General features: G+C 34.9%; 1 protein-coding gene across 3 annotated transcripts in view; it reads right to left on the minus strand.

Annotated features, from left to right (window-relative positions):
• Positions 1-350: 350 nt before the first annotated feature.
• TMEM67 (transmembrane protein 67) overlaps positions 351-22,596 on the minus strand; it is a 36,138-nt gene continuing 13,892 nt past the window's right edge. For all 3 annotated transcript variants that reach the window (XM_072852209.1, XM_072852207.1, XM_072852208.1), the window contains exons 11-28: positions 21,624-21,689; positions 19,262-19,418; positions 18,747-18,870; positions 17,461-17,566; positions 15,416-15,472; positions 15,222-15,320; positions 14,641-14,739; positions 14,178-14,264; positions 13,320-13,419; positions 13,079-13,218; positions 10,433-10,573; positions 9,871-9,951; positions 8,586-8,702; positions 7,414-7,530; positions 7,227-7,331; positions 6,766-6,868; positions 4,018-4,160; positions 351-3,570 (exon numbers count right to left, since the gene is read on the minus strand). In XM_072852209.1, coding sequence (XP_072708310.1) covers positions 3,490-3,570; positions 4,018-4,160; positions 6,766-6,868; positions 7,227-7,331; positions 7,414-7,530; positions 8,586-8,702; positions 9,871-9,951; positions 10,433-10,573; positions 13,079-13,218; positions 13,320-13,419; positions 14,178-14,264; positions 14,641-14,739; positions 15,222-15,320; positions 15,416-15,472; positions 17,461-17,566; positions 18,747-18,870; positions 19,262-19,418; positions 21,624-21,689 — 1,923 coding nt within the window. In that variant the 3' untranslated portion in view covers positions 351-3,489. The remainder of the gene's footprint in view (positions 3,571-4,017; positions 4,161-6,765; positions 6,869-7,226; positions 7,332-7,413; positions 7,531-8,585; positions 8,703-9,870; positions 9,952-10,432; positions 10,574-13,078; positions 13,219-13,319; positions 13,420-14,177; positions 14,265-14,640; positions 14,740-15,221; positions 15,321-15,415; positions 15,473-17,460; positions 17,567-18,746; positions 18,871-19,261; positions 19,419-21,623; positions 21,690-22,596) is intronic.

Raw genomic sequence — 22,596 nt, forward strand, 5'->3', positions numbered from 1 at the left:
ATTTTAAACATATTCTTGAAATGATTGTACCTTGTCTGTATGTGTGAATTATAATTATTTGCAGAATTTACTGTTTTGGCATCTAGTCCCTAAGATACTCGGCCCCTAAGATACTCCTAAGATACTAATGGATCTCATTCCCTTAGTTGTGATTACCCAAAACCGAATCCCTCCATTGCCACACCAACTGCAAAATCCCTTTCTTAGTCCTGACAGAGCTTCTGTGGACTGCAGAGCCACTAGCAGCCTCCTGCCCTTATCTGAAACCTCTCACGTTCACGGAAGGAACAGCGTGTTGTAGGCTTGGGTCAACTGATTTCACAAGTGCAAAAAACCCTCCAGTCCTTGAAAATTTTTTTATTGCTCAGAGACAGATAGGGGAGTTTGAAATGCCATGGGATTAAATAAAACATTTAGAAACTTGAAAGAAACTCATCACATGAACAACACATTGTAGCTGCATATTCATTTCAAAAAAGGAGAAACATTAAGTTGGAAATACAATCACAAGAGCAATTTCTTGAACAAATATCAAGCAATAAGAGAACAAAGCGCAGTCAACCCGTTTCAAGTGTTCACTGGACAGCAAGAATGAAGAAAAACTTCTATGAATTCCTGGAGCTTTTGACTCCTGTAATTATTTCCTAAATCATGTAGAGTGCCTATGTTAGCTATATTAACACTTTAGAGAAATGACCTGGAAAAATAAAACACAACAGAGTAGTGTGTGCACTGAGGAGAAAGAGGGGGCCAAGTGACTGAACTGTTTTGACAGAACATTTTTAGATTACTTTATCATTTATCTGTAACAAGAGTTGCTGTTAGCAGTAGCTCTTGCAAACTGCAAGGTCATTAAAGCTTTCACATGCCCTTCTGAGCAGCAGATAATTAAAGGCATATCTAAAGCAAACTCAAAGCACAATTTTTGCACGGAAAGGTGTACCTGGTTAGCAAAAGCATTGAGAATAGGGTACAGAGTGAGAGCCCACATGCTGAAATGTCTCCATTTCTGCTGGTACCGGACTAACTACATTAAAACTACACGGCTGTGTCTACAGATGGCACAACCACATCTTCATTTTGCTTGCAGACATTCCCTGGTTTACCCAGGTCTCGTTACTACTTTTTAGTTATTCTGACTGAAGTCGGTCATAAATCAGACCATTCTGGAGGAGGTATGTTTGAAGCGTGGTTCTGTTCCCTAGAGTAACTTCATGACTATGGACACATCATCAGAATCTGCACAGAGAAAAAGCTTGTGCCTGTTACCATTGACAATGATGCACACTTACATTGCTGGAAAGGGACAGTAAGGAAAGACCTGTATTAGGGCAATTCATTAGGGTCATACTTGCTCACTTATGGATCACAGCAACTATCTACACCCCTTTAGTCACATTAGTCCTCTTGAATAAATATGGTCACGTGGGAAAGATTATATTTCCTCTTGTACCTTGATATTTCAGTAGGACTTGCAAGACCTGGAAAGTTTAGTTGTTTAGTTAAGCTGTGCTTGCATCATGCAAGCCTAACTTTGCCTTGCAAATGTCCTACTGCAGACCATTTTTCAGATGGCTCCTTAGCCTAGTTGACAGGTTTGGCACTTGGTACATCACTGACAGGCAATACGACAGAAACCTCACAACTAGTGAAGTCATACAGCCATGGTACTCAGTGGAAATAAGATTTTTGGCTGTTTTAATGGATACAGAACCTAATGGGCACTTTAATTACTACATTCACTATAAAGGTAACAACCTTAATTTTATTTATAGTGGACGTTTCACTCTGTGGGAAGTTTTGTATTCAAACCTTTTTTGAGGCATAGTGTGCACCAACAAACTAAGAATTGTGCACTGAAGTAGACTGAAGTAAGGAAAGCATGACATGGAAATACCCATGCTAAACTGCATATTAATAAATGGATGTCTCGCTGAAAATCAACTCTTCAGTTATCTACCTTGTTATCGCCTTACTGGCAGACACACATTCTATCAGTTAATAGCAACTATATTGGACTAGCAAGCTACAGAGGTTTTGCAACACCAAATGCAAATGCATTAGAGCAACAGGACACTGAGATTTATGTCCATGTTACCCTAAGTTTAATATCATGATATGATATGATATGGTATGAACATGAGAACATGTTCCTCTTTATGAAGCCAAGAAACAGCTGAAATACAATGCTGCTTCAACTCAGATAAGCATGTCTGCATTGAAAATCTGCTAGGTCCAATGAATCATGTCCTCAGTCTCTGTTTTGGAATAAAGATACTAAGCTTCACTCAGATTTTTATGGTGTTTTTGCTGGTGAAAATCCCCTGTTGAATCATCTAAAGACAAGTAACAGCTATAAAACCAGAAAACATTATTCATGTTTAATCATTTACTGAAAAATATAATTTGAAAAAAGTAGGGTGACTTTTCAGAGATACAAATGGGAGGTAGACACCTCACTTTAAGGTGTTTTGAAGGCCGTTCATAATCTCCCTTAACACTTAATAAGTGGCACTTGAATAATTATTAACTTGTCTAAATTCCAAAAATACGATGTCAGTAAAATTATTATGGTCTCTGTGTTATATCTGAAGATAATAAAGCCATAAAATTAGAGAGAGAGAGGTACATAAGCATATACAGGCACCTGTGAAAACACTTCTAAAAAGATAAGAACAATTGATTCTATTTCACTTGTGTGGAAACAGCACAGAAGAATTACTGTATTTCCCTGAGCATCTCACATCAGATGACAGAAGATGAGGAACAAACGCCGAATACCTATAAACCTCTCCTCTGCCTGTTCTTCTGCATTGCTGTAACACTACTGTGTCTCAAACACAAGGACACTTTGTCATGTCTAGTCCACACCCAAGAAAAACAATGATAAACTTCAAGAGACAAAAGCATACAATACTATGACACAATAAAGAAAAGTTAAAATTTCAAGTTGGAGTTGCTGTAAATAAGTGATCTTTAAACAGTCCTCTTGAAATATTAATTTAATTCAGAACAAGTCCTGTGCTGCATAAAACTGGAAATATGTTTGCTAAACATTATACCTCAAAATAAATTACCAAAACAAAGAGAATAAGATTTAAGGGATTTTCAGAAAACTTAAGAGTTTACAACCTCTCCTGCCAACTGGAATGCTCAAATTTTTGCCTCAAAGTGAGTGGTCCTAGCAAAAGCCATTAAATACTTTTTATATTATTCTAATAATAACAATAGTAAGTTTACTTCTGTCTTATTCTCATGCATGTTTCCTTTTAACGGCCTATGGCTTAGTGTTCACAAATTAAAAAATATTTGTAAATACACAAAAATAAAGCTTAATAGCACACAATATAAAAAATGATAAATTTCAAAACCATTACATTATTATTATTATTGAAAAGTGCACTACAATTAATCTGTAGGTCAGAGATGCTTTGATCGTGGACATAATTTCCATGACTAACTCCTCAAACAAGTTTTTAATCTTCTTAATTAAATGAGAAATCTTTCATCCACCAAGGTTTTGGATGCCAAATTCTTCTGCCCAAGTGTATTACGAATAAACCTAAATATCTAAGAACATTTCAGAAAAAATGTGTTAACAAAGAAATACTTAAACCAGTATGTTTCAGTACCTAACATAAAATAATAACTTCATATTGTCTTTAAATCATAAATAACATGACTGAATTAGGTGCTTAACTCCCTTTAGCATTTTTGAAATATTTTCCAATATCTTTCCACCCTGAAATATAATAGCGTGATTCATTTCAACAGATATTTGTGTTTTGTATTGGAAGTTATTTGTAGCCTCTTTATTCATGACAGGCATGTGAATAAAATTAATTTCTCACAAGCCTATTTGGCAAAAAAATTAAAGAACTATTTTATAAGCTCTCAGTATAATCTTCTGTCACCGCAAACTGCTAACTTACTGCTTTAATTATCTAGTTAACCATATAAACTTCCATACTAACTCACATTTTTTAAATATTACTTTGTTCTTAAATTAAAATTTACCTCTTGTTGCAAATACGTTAGAATAGCGGCTAAAACAAAACTTTGGGAAGCCAGATCCACAATGGAGAAAAACAGGATATCAAAGATGAGCAGTGTTGTCTCATTGCCGTAATAGAGGACATCACTGAAAGAGTGTCCTTCATCTACAGAAAGAAAATATTTTTTGAAAAATGATTGTTTCTGTGGAGTGCAAGTTTGTGGAGTTCGTCAGTCCACACTGAGAAAGCTGATAAAAAAAATGAAAGTCAGAGCAAGAGCTAGTTTAGGCATTCTATGGCATCATAAGAGCTAGTTATGTCATTCTATTTAAGCAAAGTAATACAAACCTTTTCACTTATAAAATGGCTTAATACTGGCAGAACACAACAGGAAAAGCTGACGTGCCACACGCAACTTTGTTCACTCCTGAAACCTCAATCAGACTATTTAAAAAAGGCTGCTTTGAACAAGAAGCACATGTAAATTCCTTGTCACTGAAATTTTAAGCAAGTGTTAACTCTGGCCCCAGCTCAACAAAATAATAAAACCTAGGCTTAAAGCCTTACTTAGGAGGAGGTTCAGAGCTTAACATTATCTTTGTTCATTGGCTAACAGTTTCCCAGAAAATGGGTCTTTTAAGCTTTATACCTCTTTTATACCTTTTTCATAGCCAAAATAGTCTAGACCACTTATCCACTTCTTTATTTTATCAAAAAGCACCACTTTCAAAAGAGAAAAGAACACTTAAAATAAACAATTACAGAAAATAAGATTCTTTTCCCTCTTTCTACTTTTTCAGAAAAATGTCTAATGCAAGTTTTATTGGAAACAGTGTATTTTCATTACAAATTGTATATGTCCTACTGTCATGAAATCCTGATTTGTATCTAAACTTCTGGGAACCATGGCAGTCTAAACCATCAAACAATATATTTATATCACTGCTTATGATTGTGAACTTTGAAACAATGGCAGTCAAAAGACCAAACCTTTGTTGAATACTGCACAATTTGGAGACATCACATCATGCTTATATGCTTAATTCTAACTCAGACATTGCATACCTGACAATATTTATGGCTGAGTAGACCTGCGGTTTAGAATAGGCTTTTGGAATGACTGATACTGCAAGGTGTGGAATCACAGACTGAGGCTGAAGAAAGTCCTAGTTTATAGTTTTAAGGCAGATACTGGCTATCTGGCAACATTTATTACTAAAGATAGTGCTTCACCATGACAGGGGAGAAGAGCCCAAGCCTTTAATGAATTAGGTGCAGCTCAGATATCTAGACTGAGGAAAAATATCAGACTACAACCACGGCTAGTTTGAAAGCATGTGCTGCGTTCCTGATTATATAGCAAGATTTGAGATTCAAATTAGGCTTCAGCTTTTGCAGCCCCAGTGTCACAGAGCAGGAAAAGTTCTGCACAGCTCAGTGATGTAATCTGCGGATTGCTATTATATAAGAATAATGACATATTTAGGATGTATAATGGTCATCTGGTAATATCTATGGATTGGGTTACGGTTCTGATAAGGTTTAGAGTTTCTAAACAGTGAGGCCGGAGAGCCAAGTACTTGAGGGACTCAAAACGAGGGCTTGCATCATCTTGAATCACTAGTTAATGTTTAGTTTTCATGCAGACGATGGCCATACTTATGGTTAGGGATAGAATCAGGGTCTGAACTAAGGTTTTCAAAGATAATTTTTGATGGATTCTGTACAGCTCAGGGACTGAGGAAGCAGACTGATATCAGGCCTAAGTTCACAGCTCGTATTTCATTGCAGTGTGGATACTGGTCCCCAGACCACATCTGTTAATAGGAGGAGACCAGGACTCAGGGTTTCAGAACCTGGGAAGTGGAGGAAGTGGAGGACCTAACACTGGATGAGGATTCCAGTGATGCAGGTATTGGTCACCTGGCAGTAATTATGAATAGGTTAAGGTTTTTAGAAACTTGGTGTTTCACAGCATCAGTCTTCCAGGGATTCAGTTTTAGGAAACCAGGTTGAAGGTTGAGATATGGTCAAGAACTTTCACTAAATCTATTTTTAACACATGTACTGGTCACTTGGAAATACTTATGGCTAGGTTTAGCACGGGCTTGGGAATCAGGATAATGCTCCAGACTTGGAGAACCCAAGTCTGACTGATTTTGCATAGCTCCAGGGACCAGAATCAGAACTGGTGTCAACCCTGTTTCTGCTGGAATACTCACTTTTGCTATAGGTATTGGCAACGCTTAAAAAGCTTCAAAATAAAACATTCAAGAAACCAAATTACTTAGTGGATTCTGCAAAGATGAGTGGTGTATTAACATCAAGTATTCCACTAAAACATCCTCACTGTGATCAATATCCTCTTTAAAGAAATTGCCTATCTGCACTTTTAGTTGTTTCATAAGAAATTTGGTTCTGTATAAAAAAAATAGCATGGAGCTATTTAAATATTGTGGGTCTTCTTTGCATTTACAAAGTGGATTTGGATCTAGATAGCAAGTCAAAGGAGCACTTCGTAAACATGTGCAAATCTCTACACAGTATCCTTTCAGTTTCCTAAAAGAAAAAACATTGCAGTTGAATGACAAATTATAAATAGGATTTCTGTAACCTGAAGAACATCTCTTAAATACCTCCCTCACAAGCAGTCATTTAATGACCTCTCCTGCTGTGAAGTCCACTTGAGATTGTAAATCCTGGGAAAGAAATCTACACAGGAACCTACATACTTATAATAGTACAAATACCAAGTCACAAATCTTTTTACCATTGTAAAAAATACTTTTCTCTATTGGTTCCATGAACTCCATGCCAAGAATCCGTTCAAGCAGCAACTTATCTTTAACAATATAATCCATTTCTTTATGAACCTACAGGAAAAGGAAAAACAATACTTCTTGTTTTATGATTTCAAACACAAAGTACTTGTTACAAAGTAAAGTACAGCTACTTAGATCTTTATGAATGAAAAAAAGCACTGGTCTATTCCAAGACAAAAATAAGTACATAACAAAAAAGGATTTGTCATTTTTAAGAGCAGGCTGCATTGTTGGACAGTACTCCAATATTTTTTTTTGAATGAAGCACTATTCCAGTTGTCATAAAGTCTTTAACAAGTCCTTAAGTACATATGCTTAAAGAGAAATTACAGGCTTTCAGATTTACAATTTTTAGTTTCTATTTACTATAATTATATTTTCCTTAATATAGTAATGTTGGTATACATACGTGATCAATAAAAGAACTGAGAAATTTGTTCATGGTGTTGTATGCCCTTGTGCTTTGTTCGAAAGTATTTGCAGATGAGTCCAAAAGCCTAGCAGGACCACGTTTCTGAAATATAACATGACCATGATTTCAGCAGAAAAATTACATATTTTAAATAACATTTACAGAATACAAATATCTCACTTACTCTTGTTAGGGTTTCATGAATCCTGTCATAGTGCAGTCGCATTTTTCTTGAAATGGAAATCTGAAATGTCTGGCCATCTGTGTTCGGTAACAAACCTCTCTGACTACACAGATTTTCCTATACAATTAAAGCAATTGTAAATTAACATTATTAATGTCATTCATATACCCAAAAAAGTCAAAAGCTTTTCATTTACTTTCTTTCATGTACATATAGTGTACATGTACATATAGTACTTAATATCTCTAAATATTTGAACCCACTGCACTCTTGGTTCTATTATAGCAAGATTTTCTTAGGACATGAAATCCTGACCCCTGCTGTCACAAAGACATATTCCTCTTTTCACCTGCGTTCAGTTCATTACCTTCTCATACATCTTTTGACATTCATTCTGAAGCCCTTTCTTTTATGTTTATCATTTATTCTATACTTGTCCTGCTTTTTTTGTGCCTTGGATTCCTGACTTTTTCCATACATTTTTCAGGTCACATTTAATACATCTCAAAAACCCCAAGAAAATAGAAAATTTGACATCTCCATAGGGAAAAAACTGCTTTTTCCAAAATTATATTAAAATAAGAAATTAGGAAAAAATTATAGGAACACACAAGTCAAAAGTATTATTAAAAAGATTCCTCTACATTTCAATGTTTGAGATTTAATTTTCACATGGTTATGTTTTTTCTGTCCACTTATCATTGAAATAGCAATATCCTTTGTCTATGGTAGTTTCTTCCTACTTGTCCCTACAAAGATGCAAGATGTCATGAAATTTAGTGCAAAGTGCTCCAATCTTGTATTAAACATTTTACATTTGCCTGATCTTGCAGCAAAGATACAACATATGACAAACTAGAAAAAATACTCATTCAAATTAGTTGCTGTAAAGAATAGGTTATATCACCAGAGGAGAAGAGATGGAATAAAAGAATTTATTGGAAAAGCAGATGTCTCCTTATTAGGAGTTTTTCAGATTTGTCTCTTTATGAAAGCTTCTTGGTACGCATCTTTTTGAATGTGGCCATGAGCTCACCAAACAGCTGGTATCTTTTAAGTATCATAACTTGGTGCAATGTAATGCACAAGTGCAGATCCATAATGCAAAGGTGTGTGGGGTTCTTATAAAATAAATAATTAGAGCAGGTGTAAACTTCACTATTTTTACTTACTGCTTCTCTCTTTAGGTTCATATTCATTTCTTCCATATTGGTATCTGCATGTCCATGCACAGAGCGACCGTGGATGTAATAACCAAAGCAGCTGTGTGACAAGAGAAACACTGAAATCTAAAAGAGATGGGGGAAGAGAAGAATACTTTAATTAAACATTATAATTTTATTTTTGAACGTTTGAATTCACAGTGGAGATCAGCAAGACCAGCCCTTCTACAAACACAAAATAGGCAAGTACCAAAATAAATATGGCAGAAAAATATTTAATAACTCTTTTACTGATTATTTTTATCTATGTTTAACGAGATACACACACCAGCTTCAAGTTTATTTTATCAACAGCAAGAATCACTACTTAATTCCACCGAGCCAAAAATTTAAAGCAAAGTTATTAGCTTTTATTTTGATTCAAAAGTTATTTCTGTGACACATAATATATATGCATGATTCCAGTTGAGCTCCTAGGAGACTGTATTTAATACAATTTCATTCAGTATGATATAATGCTTATATATCACATAAAAACCAAAATTAACTCTCTCTACAACCTGCACACTACACGGGTTTTTCATGGAAGAGGAATAACCAAGGCTGGAAAGGTTGATAAAAGGGGTTAATTTCTACATTTTTAAAAAGTTCTGGCCAAATGAGCTAATCCAACCTGTTCTGACTGCACTCTTCTTCGGTTAAAAAGGAATTCCTGCAGTACAAAGCTTCAAGATGCATATTTAAACTAAAGAAAGGGAAGTAGTTCAGATGTGAGTAAGTGAAAATGCATGAAAAAGGTGATAATTGTCCAGGAGGAACAACCATGAAGTTCAGCGGTTAAGGGACAACCACAAGATAGGAGCAGAAACTGAACATAAACATGTTAAATAAAACCAGGGCAGCTGTGTCTCCAAGACAAAAGTACTAAAATACAAACCAGTAGAAAGAATGGGAGCAAATGGTTCCACACCTAATTTCTGTCATAATTTGTTACTTTTTAATTCTGTATGAGCATATGTAACCAATTTAACTTCAAAAAACAACCTAAAAATCACACGTCTAGGAGAACATATTGATACCTATGATTCCAGAATCTTTTTCCAATTAAAGTTTAACTGAAATCTTCTTGTAGATTGAACCAATAAAGTGAGCTGAAAGAAACATTGACTTTGGCTGTTAGCTAGTAATCTCTGATTAAATTAAATGAATAAATATTATTTAATATTCTTAAAACTATCGTATATATTATTCTATTAAGAATGCCACTGTACAAATGAGACAAAGAAATACTTACATTGCTCATGCAACACAAATCAACAAATTGGCTTATCTTATCTTCAACAAATCTTTCATAAAACACAGAAAAAAATATAATCTGAAATAAATTAACAAAATATTCTTTTATTAGCTCATCAGATTTGACTTTATTAAGCAATTATCTTCACAGTTTAACACCCACAAATTACAGACTTCTGTAGTGGCCACCATTGCATTGGACTCTATGAAATGGGATTGACATCCTTCCTCTAAGAAGTAAATTGTAGCAATAACCCACTTTTCATTTTGAACTTGGAGATGCTTCAAAGTTGTTTAAAACAAAACAAAGTAGTTGCATAAATTCACATCTTTGAGAGGATTAAAATTCTGACTACAAAGTAAAATGTCTCATAGCTCAGAAGATTAATTTTGAGTTCTAAAGGTGTACCATGCTAAAGCAGCTAAAAGTCTAAATCAAGCAAAACAGTTAAGAATGTACCCAATGCTATGATACGTAGTATGGGTGGCCTAGTGATGTATTCCAGCTTCCAAGAACCATCCTGAAAATGATAGTTCAGCACGACATGTATTACACATACCTGTAAGAAGGCAATGGCTAGCCAGAGTGCAGAAGACACACCAAATCTTAAAATGCGGCTCCAAGGAGCTATGTAACTCTCACTGCTTCTTGTAAGACTGGAAGAAGAATCCATTAAAGCCAGGTTTGAAAATCCCACTGCCTGAAGAGATAAGAAGGTCAATATAACAACATGAGGCAATGAATAGTGTTAATTATGACCCTGTTGTTTCCATCATAACAGGAACTAAGAAGAAAAAATTATGAAAAATGGTCCTGGGAATAGTACCATGCTCACTATGATAGAGCCCAATTGTGTGATCCAGTGTTTTTACAGAGAAACATAATTAAAAACATAAACTGTATGTATATGTGTTGATACATAAATTCAAAAATATATGCACCTAAATCTCATGACAAGTCAACATGGACTTTTACTGAAAAACTCCAAAAGATTCTACTGTCAGACTGCATAGGGATATTATTTCTGCCAAATTTCAGTGTTTTGGTCCTATATATTCCAGTGTTAAAGCAATTTTTTTATCTCTTTTTATTGAACAGAAATATATTTCCCTCCACTGTCTTTATGGCTGAATCTATTTTAAACAATCTAGGAAAAGTTCCCGAATAAAAAAGATGAGAGAAACACTATGTCTTGAAACACTTAAGAGGTGAAAATTTTGTGAAAATCATTCAGAACTGAAGCTGCACCAGAAACATTTTTGGGGTGGGTTGACCCCCACCACAGCGGGACGGGGAACAGGAAAAACAAAAGCAATAAGACTTGTGGGTCAAGATAATGACAGTTTAATAAGCAAAGAAAAGGGAAAAAGAAGGTGAAAAAAAAAACCATGACAAGTGATGAAAAGGCAATCACTAACTACCTCCCACAAGTAGACCAATGCCCAGCCAGTCCCCAGAAAATCCCATCCCTTCCCTCCATTTTTATTGCTGAGCATGATGGTATATGGTATGGAATATCCCTTTGGTCAGTTGGGGTCAGCTGTCCTGGTTGTGTTCTCCTCCCAGCTTCTTGCGCAGCCCCAGCCTACTCGCTGGGGGCCTTGACGTTGTGCAAATGCTGTTCAGCAATAGCCAAAACACTGGTGTGTTATCAGCCCTGTTTTAGCCACAAATCCAAAACACAGCACCCTATAGGCTGCTATGAAGAAGATTAACTCCATCCCAGCCAGACCCAGTACAATATTGAAAAGCTCACTTTTGCTGCCAGAGTGCTATCTGCACTAGCCACGTAGTCAACACTGCCACGGTGACCAGTGCCAACCAAGCGACTGCTTTGGTGCCATACGTGAGGCCTGAGGGGAGGGAGACGCTTTCCAACTCCTCCAACTATTAATTTCCTGCCTTGTTTTCTACTACTGTACAGGCTGGCACCATGATTAATGAGAACTGAACAGTCACTTTATCAAAATTGGTAACCCAAGAAAACAGGTTTTGAGCAATACAGAAGTTCCCCCTTGTAGTAAGCAGCTGATTGCCATATCTACCCCGTGCGTTATACTTCTAGGGAAACTACATTCCAAACTCCAGCATGACAATGAAAGTTATAAAGATTAGCTGAGGTTTTCACAAACACCAATTTTATCCTATTTAGGTATCTTTCACGACTTCCTCCACCATCAGTGGCAAGAAAGGGATTCTCCAGAGAGAAACTCATAGCAGGAATTATAGAGCAAGATGTTAATCACTCTCTACTAAGAGTAGCCTCTCCCTTCTAGTAATACCAGGAGCTAGCCTATGAAGAGTAACCTGAGGGGACCAGGTAGTTTTGGGAATACGTGCTCTCTTTTCTGCCATTCCTTCCTCGAAACATGGCACCGAAGTTGTTCCTGGCCAGTATTTACCAACAGCAAAAATACCGATGTAGTGAATGAGGAAAGTTTGGTGGTTTTTACTGTATACAATTTAAAAGAAAAATAGGAAATTTAAAAACAGAAATATAAAAATGAATAAAAGTATTAAAATATGTAAAAGAACCTCACATAAACAACTATATGGTACATGCTTTAAGAATACTTCTCAAAATAAAAGTACTTACCAAACTACAGAAGAAACAACCCAAATGTTTTTGAAAAGCTAAAGCACAATTTCTCACATATCCTTAAGCTGTAACTAAAGGCATACTGCCTTGTGTTATGCCATCAGGAGAAAAACCGCCACATTTCATTTCCTGCTTTATAAAAGGTCACTGTAGCAAATTAGCAGGAAGGAAGCTCAGTTCAGATAAATATGAAACCAGAAATAAAGCTGTAGACTGTGGCAGGAGGGAGCCAGTAGGCAAATAAATAACTGAGTGTGTACACAGATTTATCAGTCTCTTAAGCCATTTAGGGTAACTCACCACCTTAAAAAAAACCAAACAAAACTAACAAAGGTCTCTGAGGCAACTAAAGCTTGGGTTTTGTTTTTTTTTTAAGTCTTCCTTAATGAAATATTGCAATGACCTATACATACATACAAACATATAAATTAAAAAATGTATTAAAATAATTATTTTACTAAGTTACATGTTTTCAAGTGAACTTAAAGGTCATCCACTATTATCACAGAGAATGCAAGAATTAAAAAACCAGACCCTTATGTTACACTCTGATTGTGAATCATAAAAAATTATTAATAATAACAATAATAATTGTAGTAATAATACCTCCAGGAAAAAAAGAACTGCAAGCACTTGAAAGAGGGGATTTATCTTCCTCACTGTCTGAATTTCATTCCATTCATTTGCTATAAAATATGTCCTCCATATGCTCACAGGTGCAGCAGCACTTTTAATAACACCTTCACCTAAAAAGAATACATACCATAAAGCTCTGAAATTTAATACTTGAGAGTAATATCTGAATTTAACTAAAGCTGTTTATAGAAACAAGCATAGTTTGAGTTACCTTCAACTGCTTTAAGAACTTTGCCCTTAGGTCTTTCCCAGTCAATAAAGAAAATATCTATAGTAAGTTGTGAAACCAACAATTGTAAGACTTGCAGAGCCTAAGAAAGAAAAAGGAGAAATACAACAAGTAAGGACAGCAACAGCATATAGACAAATATGCAGTCATTGCACATGTAATTCATTAAACATAACAAATAATATACTTGACTATACTTGAGACTGCAACTTTGTTACCAACTCTTGATACATTTTTTTTTAAATTTAAAAGATTGGCGTAATAATAATGGTAAGAAATAATAATAATTAAGAAATAATTAATAATTAATAATAATAATTAAGAAAATACAGCAAAGTAACAAATTCCGAAAAAATCGACTATTTTCCCATAACGTATTAACCTGTATTATGAATTCCAATTCAATATAATACCCATAATTAGTAAAATACTTGTATGTCCCATGAAGACAGAATACCGATCTCTGAATTCTACAAGTATGTTTGAACATAATTATTTTAGCCTGTCTTCTTTTTATCAGGAACTGACAGCGCTTATATTCTGCTTTAAAAGAAAGCACTTGCTTTCTTGATATGGTGTTATTTTATTTGGGTTTCCTTACACCTTTATCCTTGAAAGAATAATTTTCCATAAATCACCTTCCTTAGACATTTGTTTCCCTATAAAGGCTCCACAAAATAAATGTCTATGGAAAAATGACTTAATTCTTAGAATAAAATAATTGTCTACATCTATACATTAATAAAATGAACTGTACAAGATGTTTAAAAATAAGCCTACTGAAAATATACAGAAGCATATGTTGAAATGTCTTTAATGCCTGAGGAAAAAAATGTTTACCTTTAAACTAAACGCACATGCTATGTATGTAACAAAATCTTCTTCTTGAGATGGAAGTGGTAAAAAGACAGAGACAAACTGCTGAGCCTATAATTGAGAAGTTACATTGAAACAGGGTCGAGGGCATATGTAACAACATATTAAGTACTCAAGAGCGAATAACATTTTCCAGAAAAAGATCAATATTGAATTGCAATCATTTTGAATTTGTAAAATATTTTAAGTGACTATTGAGCAGACTGCAAGTACAACAAATCCTAAGGAAAAGAAACAGATGAACACAAAAATTTAAGCACACAAAACAGAATATGATATAGAACTTGCCTCAATAGTCTGGCCAGAAAGGCAAAAAAAAAAAAAAAAAAAAAGAAAGAAAAAAGAAATAAAGAAAATGAATTTTTGTGTAAAAATATATGGAATATTAATAGGTTTTCATAACACCCAAATCTGGAAAAACACTTACTTTGAAGAACACAAGCCAATAAATCCCTGTGCCCACTGTGATGACAAAGAAAACGTTGGCAAGGTCTCCAGCATAGAACAGTAAGAACTTCAAAACTGTCTGCAATTATAAAAACACAGTGTAGAGATCTGTAAAACTAATTAAGTAATGCATATGTACATTTATATAAAATGTTATGCAGCTCACCCTACAGGAAACTCTGAAAAGTAGCCTCAAACAAATTTTTCTACTATGGTCATATACTTATGGTATATTCAGTATCTGAAACTCCTACATGCTAGTCTTTGTTCAAAGAAGAAATGATCTGAAAACTACGGCCACTCAATTGACCAGAACAGCTCTGTAAATAGCTTTATTTTAGCAAAAATATTTCCTAAATGACAACATCAGAATCCAAAAAAAAATGCAAAAAACCTACTTCCTCAAGTGAGCCTAACTCCAGGTCATAGTTCTATGCAGCTAGGCTAGAAATTATTTCAGTTACCTTAAGAAACATTATAGTTATATCACAGGGAATGATAGCAAAGGTCTCCTTAAAGAGAGGAAGATGTGTCCCTTTTTAGGTTACCAGCTGTTTATACCTGCAAGTCAATTACAGAGCTTCCTGTACGCCTCTTCCAGCCTGCAGTCTTGAGAAGGGACCATAACACTGCAAGCCCACCCAACACGCCCAACGTGATCTGAAGAGAATTAAAAATTATTTGCAGATATTTTTAAAAAACACAAAATAGAAGTAAATCATTATATTGACAAATTAAAGGGCAATACAACTTACATCAGTCTGAATCTGAGCCTCTGACTGATTCATCTCATAATTGACTGAGAAGGACACCTGAATATTAAGATACAGAAAGTAAATATGCATAGAAATTCTGAAATGCTACAACCATTATAGACAGTGGTAGTTACGCATTTTTAATTGGTGGGAATTCCCATCTAGGGCTACTATACAAGTACAAAATATATCTTCTTTTACTGTATACATCTGACCTGGTGTGCTACAGTGCTAGGCTTGGTACTAGCATGTGCTCTGCTACACTTAGTGCAGATTTTACCGACAGTAGTGCTGGGGAAGGATGCCTGCTATCTGCAAGCTGTACCTAATTATAATCCTTTCAAATGTGCATAATTTTTTTCCTTCTGAAAGGAGTCACCAAGGTTTGATGCTTTCCCTTTTATCAGTGTTGATTAAAAGTAACTTTAATGCAATTACAGCAAAGTGAGCTCTTACATAGCTCAGACACCAATTTTTTTTCCAGCTTGAATGAAATAAAAATTGTCATGCAGCATCAAAATTGCTCCCTCTAGCTTAAATATCTATGTAACCTAAGACCTATTTTGGCTTTGGTCTAAAAGATTTGTACAAGGAAGAGAAAACGTTGGTCCTGGTTTTATAACATTCTGGCCTGAAACTTTGTCACTGCAAAGTTAACACAAGTATGATAATGAACAGTATTTTAAATTCAGTTTAAAAAAAAAAGGACAAACCTCCTCAAAACCAATCCCTCCTTCCTCCCACCTTGGCTTCCCAAAACATTTGTTCATGTCAGAGCTCATTCTATCACCTCACTTGGATTTAAGTCTAAATAAGCTCAGTTACTAGAAGCACAGTGTTTATAGGACTTGGAATGAAATTCAATGTATCTCTTTACTTGCATAAAATTTGTTAAATGCAACAAGATATCCAATGGACAACACCTAAGTAGATCAGACATAGATGTAAGGGTGAAATAGTATAACATAAAATACAGAAACTGAAAACAATTGTTCCTGCCATCATCATTTGAATTAATTATTTTCTAAAAACAGTGCTGTTTCTGTGGTTAAATAAAGACATCATTTAGGCAGGGAAGAAGTGTCTGACTCATTTTTCTGTCTTTCTAATTCCCTGTCTCTTCTTTCCTTTCATGCAGCTAATATGGAACACAAGGAATGGTTCTAGCACCAGAAATTTCTAGCTAGATGTATATCTGTACTGGAAGCCTGAACTGTTGAAGGTTAATAAGCAGAAAATGTTAATATTATAATTTTTTTAATAGTGGAATGGTTATTCTACTATATTAAGCTCAACATTTTCACTTTTTAAAGCAGTGTGATCTAACAAGCAAACAAGGCACAGGAATGGGACATCTGAGCTGCTGCCCATAGTGGCAGGCAAAAGGGCAAGTAGGAAATGCCCCTTCTGCATCTGCTACAGCAGAACATGGCGGCTTTCAGTAGAGGAAGATTCCCCAAACTGGTCTCCAACCCCTCTGGCTACAGACTTTTTAATTATTTTACTTTAATTCTTAGAGATGTGCTGTAAAAGAATACACAGCAGACAAAACACTAAAGGGTGTTTTAGATATATTACCAATATTTTAACTTAAACTACAGGTGACCTGATATGTCTGTGTCATAACAACCTCCTCTCAATGCATTGCTTTAAACAAAAATATTCAATCTCTTGCATAAACTGCTGCTTTCAGTGCACTGCATAAAGAGTACTTTTCCTGTTATTTTCTGTGCGTATAATTTTATTTGAACTGTAGCCTAATTTAGCATTATACAACCAATTGTAAAATTCTAAGTATTTTAAGTTTAAAAAGACTCAAGATAAATTAAAAAGAAAACTTTTTACGTTTTAAAAGTTTTAGTGGAAGTTTAGTTGAAGTGAAAGTTAAGTTTTAGTGAAAACTTGCAACTTCAAAACTGAGCAGAAATAGAAACTGCTTATTAGATTTTTACACCCCGCCCCAAATGTTCACTCAACTGGAATTCCAACAGGACTAAAAGTACAATTAACAAATATGTTCAATTAAGATAGCACAAAGATCTCACCATCACACTCTGGGTTTCAGGGTTTTGGACAAGCACATCTGTGTAAGCAATAGTAAGTAGAGGAGGGTAGATAGTTCCTCTCTGAGTATGGGATACCAGACGAATACTGCAGAAATATAAACAGAGTATTATTTTTAATACAGAAGATGGATGAGTTGCTTGGAAAGCATTGATTGAAACTTGTACTAATAAGAAAATACTAAATGAACAGAACAACCTGATCAATAAAATGTGAGTTTCAAACCCAATGACATGGCAATTCACATTTTAAAAGCAACCAGTGTACAAAGGCATGTACACAAATATATAAAAAGAAAAAGCTGGGAAGGATCGCTTATTTGTAAGAGAATACCTGAATCAATCTTTACCTACTGCTCACATTATGATAGCTGCAATTGAAGTAAATTCCAGAAGGTAGCTTTTCTCAAAACATTACAGAATGACCTTTTCTATATTTATTTTGAATTTCTGGCATTATCCTTTTTTCCAAGGGGGGTGGGAGGGGGTTCTCCTAACATACATAAGCTAATCCTTATTTTTTTAAATAATGTAATATGTAATTCTCAGCAAATGGAGTTAGTACATTAAATTAATCTTCAAGATGATTACTTGTATGGCTCAGTACTTAATGCTACTCAGGAATCTTTTTAACTAATAAGTTATGAAGAAGAGCTGAAGGAAAAGGGAGATCTCAAATTTCAGACAGTCATCTCAGAGGAAGACATTACATAAAGAAGGAGAAAAAAAGGTTCTTCCAAAACATATTTCAGTTGAGATGAACTATCAGTAATGACCCTAACAGGTAGTCTCACAATTTCAGTTAAATGACTACAAGCCTATTCTGGATTGTACAACAGAATAGGCAACACTTTGTAAAAATATTGCAAAAAAGAATATGGAGTATGAAGCAGCATCCTTGCATAGTCAGTAACATACACATTGAAAAAGAATTAACAGAGGAGTTTTTAGGTCTTTCCAGATGACACCTGCTTCTAAGAGGTGACTGAATGCCTGCTAACTTGCATTATGCATACTTAGTCTGATCCATCTTACCTAGAAGTAATCACAGTAATTTCAACCCCCACAAGTCAATGTTATGTTTTCTCACTCACTCATCAGAACACCCTATGGAAACACTTGCTATTTCCAAGTATGCAATGGAAAAAGCAGCACAGGACATATTAGAAACAACATAATAAAACAACTTTCTTTTAAGACAATAAAATGCAGACTGCACAACATTGGCTTTATTTTCTATGGACTATATATTATATGTAATTAATCACCTTATTGTTATTTTGCTAGCAATTCGAATTACTCTCGGTAGTTTTCCCAAGTCATTCTCTTTTCCACTTAGTGTATCCACCAAAAAAAATCGACGAGTCAAAAGCCAGTTGTTCATATTACTGCCTTTGAAAAAACATGACAGTCGCATAATATTTAAAAAACTAATTAAACACAAAAAGAATGAAATCTACTAGAAATGATACATAAACTGTATGATACATAGAACTGTATTCAGGATGTAAAATTATTTATTTTCAACTTAAACAAATACATAATGAAATTAGATTCCTTTATTTGTGCATATTATTGATTGGGCCAGTGTATGCAACTAAAGCTTGCGTTTTACACTATCAGAACTTGCCCACAGAATATTAAATACTTAAAACAGAAACAAGTTATGGTGGGTTGTGGTATCTTTAAAGACAACTCAGTAATAGTAATTAATACACATTCTTTCTATTTGAAGTTATTCAGATTATTTAAATTCACAGGAATGTTACTATGACAGTCTTACCTTGATTAACAAACATTTCACTGTATTGAAGATTCAAGTTTAAAACTGGCACAGCCCAAAGATATTGTTGTCCACTGTCACCATTATATTCAAGGAATAGGTCATAAAAAATTGGATTAGCAAAATCCAATAAAATCTTGGAAACTGAAATTTTGCACTACAAGAAAAAAATGTTAAAATAAAAAGATCATTTTAGTCATTTAATGATTTTATCAAGTTGTGGATTCTTCCCCTACAAAATTATTGTGGAATCTGTCCCATTTCTTCGCAAAAGACAAGGCATTCCAGCTATTTGCAAGTAATTACAAAGTACTAATGATTTCATACAAACCTCTTGGAAATGACTGCCATTGACTAGAATGACTAATGTGGAGAATGAAGCTCTGCTAACATTTTTTAACAGATTAGGAAAAAATATCCTAGCAAATTTCACAGACATAAAATTTAAAACAGCATAAACACTAAAGTCAAGAAACGTAAATGCTGAAGTCATGGAGTACTATGCCTGGTTCTGGGCTCACCAGTATAAGAGAGAAGTGGAGCTACTTGATATAGTCCAGTGCAGGCCACCAAGATGACAAAGGGACTAGAGCATCTCTCCTGTGAGGAAAGGCTGAGAGAACTAGGCCTGTTTTGCCTGGAGATGAGAAGGCTCAGGGATGATCTTATCAATGTGTACAAATATCTGAAGGGAGGTGTACAAGAGAGAGCCAGGCTCTTTTCAGTGGTGCCCAGTGACAGGACCAGAGGCAATGCGCACAAGCTGAAATAGGAGGTTCCCTTTGAGCATCAGGAAACACTTTTTCACTGTGAGGGTGACCAAGCACTGGCACAAGTTGCCCAGGGAGGTTGTGGAGTCTCGCTCCTTGGAGATATTCAAAAGCCTCCTGGACATGGTCCTGGGCAACCTGCTCTAGGTGGCCCAGCTTGAGTAGGGGGTTGGACAAGATGACCTGCAGAGGACCCTGCCTACCTCAACCATTCTGTGATTGTGTGAAGAAATGAAATATGAAAGTAGGTAGTTTTTTGCACATCTGAACAACCGTGCAGTCTTTAAATACTCATTTAACATGTCCACCATGTTTTCTCCAAAGCTGTAGGGAAAAAAAAAGTGATGCATATAATCCATGAAAATAATTACATTAAAAATACTCAGTAAGGTAATATTTATTGATATTTGTATTTAAACCCAGCAATATTAACTGTTGTTAAAACTTAACAACAGGTTCTACAGACTCAATATATCAAATACATGAGATTTTAAAAAGTACAAAAAAAAGAATAACCATAGTCAACCAGTTCAATGATCCTAAATAGGAAATAAATTTCCATTCTACTGAAATATGGATTAAACAACAGTAAACAGTATGGAAGAGTAAAAATATTTAACAAAGATTTGTCAAAATTATTTGGTAAACACTTTAGTTTTCAAGGACTAAAGCTTTGACAGCTATGACACTACAAGACTTTCACACCACCCAAATAGCAGCCAGAGTTTATATATTTTTACACTGCAACACATAACGTGGGGAATGGTTTTGAATGTAGACGAGTTAATAAATAATATTAATGGATATATAGGTATTAGATACTGCACACACATATGGAGTTTTATAAAAATAAATATGATATTTCTCCACCCCCCTGCCAAAGAGACTACCACCTCCCCATTTAACATGTAAGTGACAAAAATTAATAAAGCTTTCTTGCTGGCAGAACAGTGTCTGTGGCTGACTGAATTTAGCATCTAAGTATACGCAAGCTCAAGTGCTCTATCCCCTCTCCCTTTCCTAGTGTTTAGTAAGGTGTGAAAACTCCAATAGTTTTTCCCAATAGTTAAGACAGCTAAAGAATCTCTTTCCTCTGAGGAGTCATCTGTTCAATTAAAACTTGCCTTCAATCTCTTTATTGAATTCACTGAAATCAGGGAATACATTAAAGAGTAATGGGGACAACATACAGGCATGGCATGATTGCATATGCCTTCTTTCCATATGAAACCTGGCCAAAGGTGGAGGCAGGAAAATTAGAAGTTACAACGCAAAGTATATGACTGTCAGAATTCAGGCATTGTATTCTTCCACTGATAAGTCAGCAGCCTCACTAATACAAGTGCCAGTTCAATTTATTTTGGTTATCCTATGTAGTAAACAAGTTTTGTGACGTATAGTTAAATAATATTTTAAAAATACATTTATTTCACTCAATAATACAGAAACTAAAATAAGCAGTTTCACAAGAAATAAGTCCATGTTGCAGCTTATGGCTAAACTCCAGACGTCCTTCAATATGCACTGAATAACTGATGACATATAAAGCAACTTAATTCAAAATTCAGAATAGCATTTTATCTCTTACTTACACTTTGTTGGTAAGTTGTTCCAAATGCATAAGCTGCATTCAATTTAGTTTGGGTATCAGGACAAAGCTGAACAAAACATAATTATAATTAGGTTAATTCAAAGGTATAATTTTCTCACATGAAATATTCACAGGTACCCCAAGCAGTTTATGTATTCACAGTTCTCACAAAAGATATTTTGTACTATTTTTTAAGAAGAAAGGGATTGATTTTGAAGAGTAAACATGATTATTTATTGTACTAATATTGGTGTTCTTAAAACACTGTTTTAGCTTATTCATATTTGCATAGTATTTTTCAGTTCCATCACTGAAGTTGAAATCTGAGGACAGCAGCATCCAACCAGACAAGAATAAGCTTTCTGGGGACTGAATGTTCAACGCACTGTGCTGCCTCAAGCTTTATTAGTGGCTTCTGTTAAATCCAAGAATCCCATGAGAAAAGAACTCCATGTTCATATTGCCCCCTTTCTCTTAAGCTAGCATTCTCAGAGGATCAAAGTTATAATGGCAAGTAACAGATTTTTTTTTCCTTTTTCAATGTAACTTTTACATTTTCTGCAAAGAACAAGTCATTCTAAGCAGAACCCAGAAAAACGGGCCAAATTCTAACTAAATGAGCATGGCAGTTAGTGGAGGGCATAGCCATTTTCCCAAAATGAAAATCAAGTCTAAATTCACATAAAACACAATTCTATTAGTGTGCAACTGAAATTCTGGGAATTGCTAAAATTATGCATTGAGGTTGCTTTAGAACTGCGATGTCTTATCATCACACACAATCTATTACATTAAAAGAGGCTCTGAATGGAAAAGCTATTCCTTTCCCATTGATCTTTGATAGCTACTAAAAGCTCTGCATTTAGGAAATTAATGTGTCCCAATAAACTTTAAAATCTATGTCAGAATATCTCATTTTCTGTGCACAGTAATTGGTTTAGTAACCTGTTTTCTCAGACACCAGTTTTCCTTAA

This window comes from Ciconia boyciana, chromosome 2 (assembly GCF_034638445.1).
Source record: "Ciconia boyciana chromosome 2, ASM3463844v1, whole genome shotgun sequence".
Classification (NCBI taxonomy): Eukaryota; Metazoa; Chordata; class Aves; order Ciconiiformes; family Ciconiidae; genus Ciconia; species Ciconia boyciana.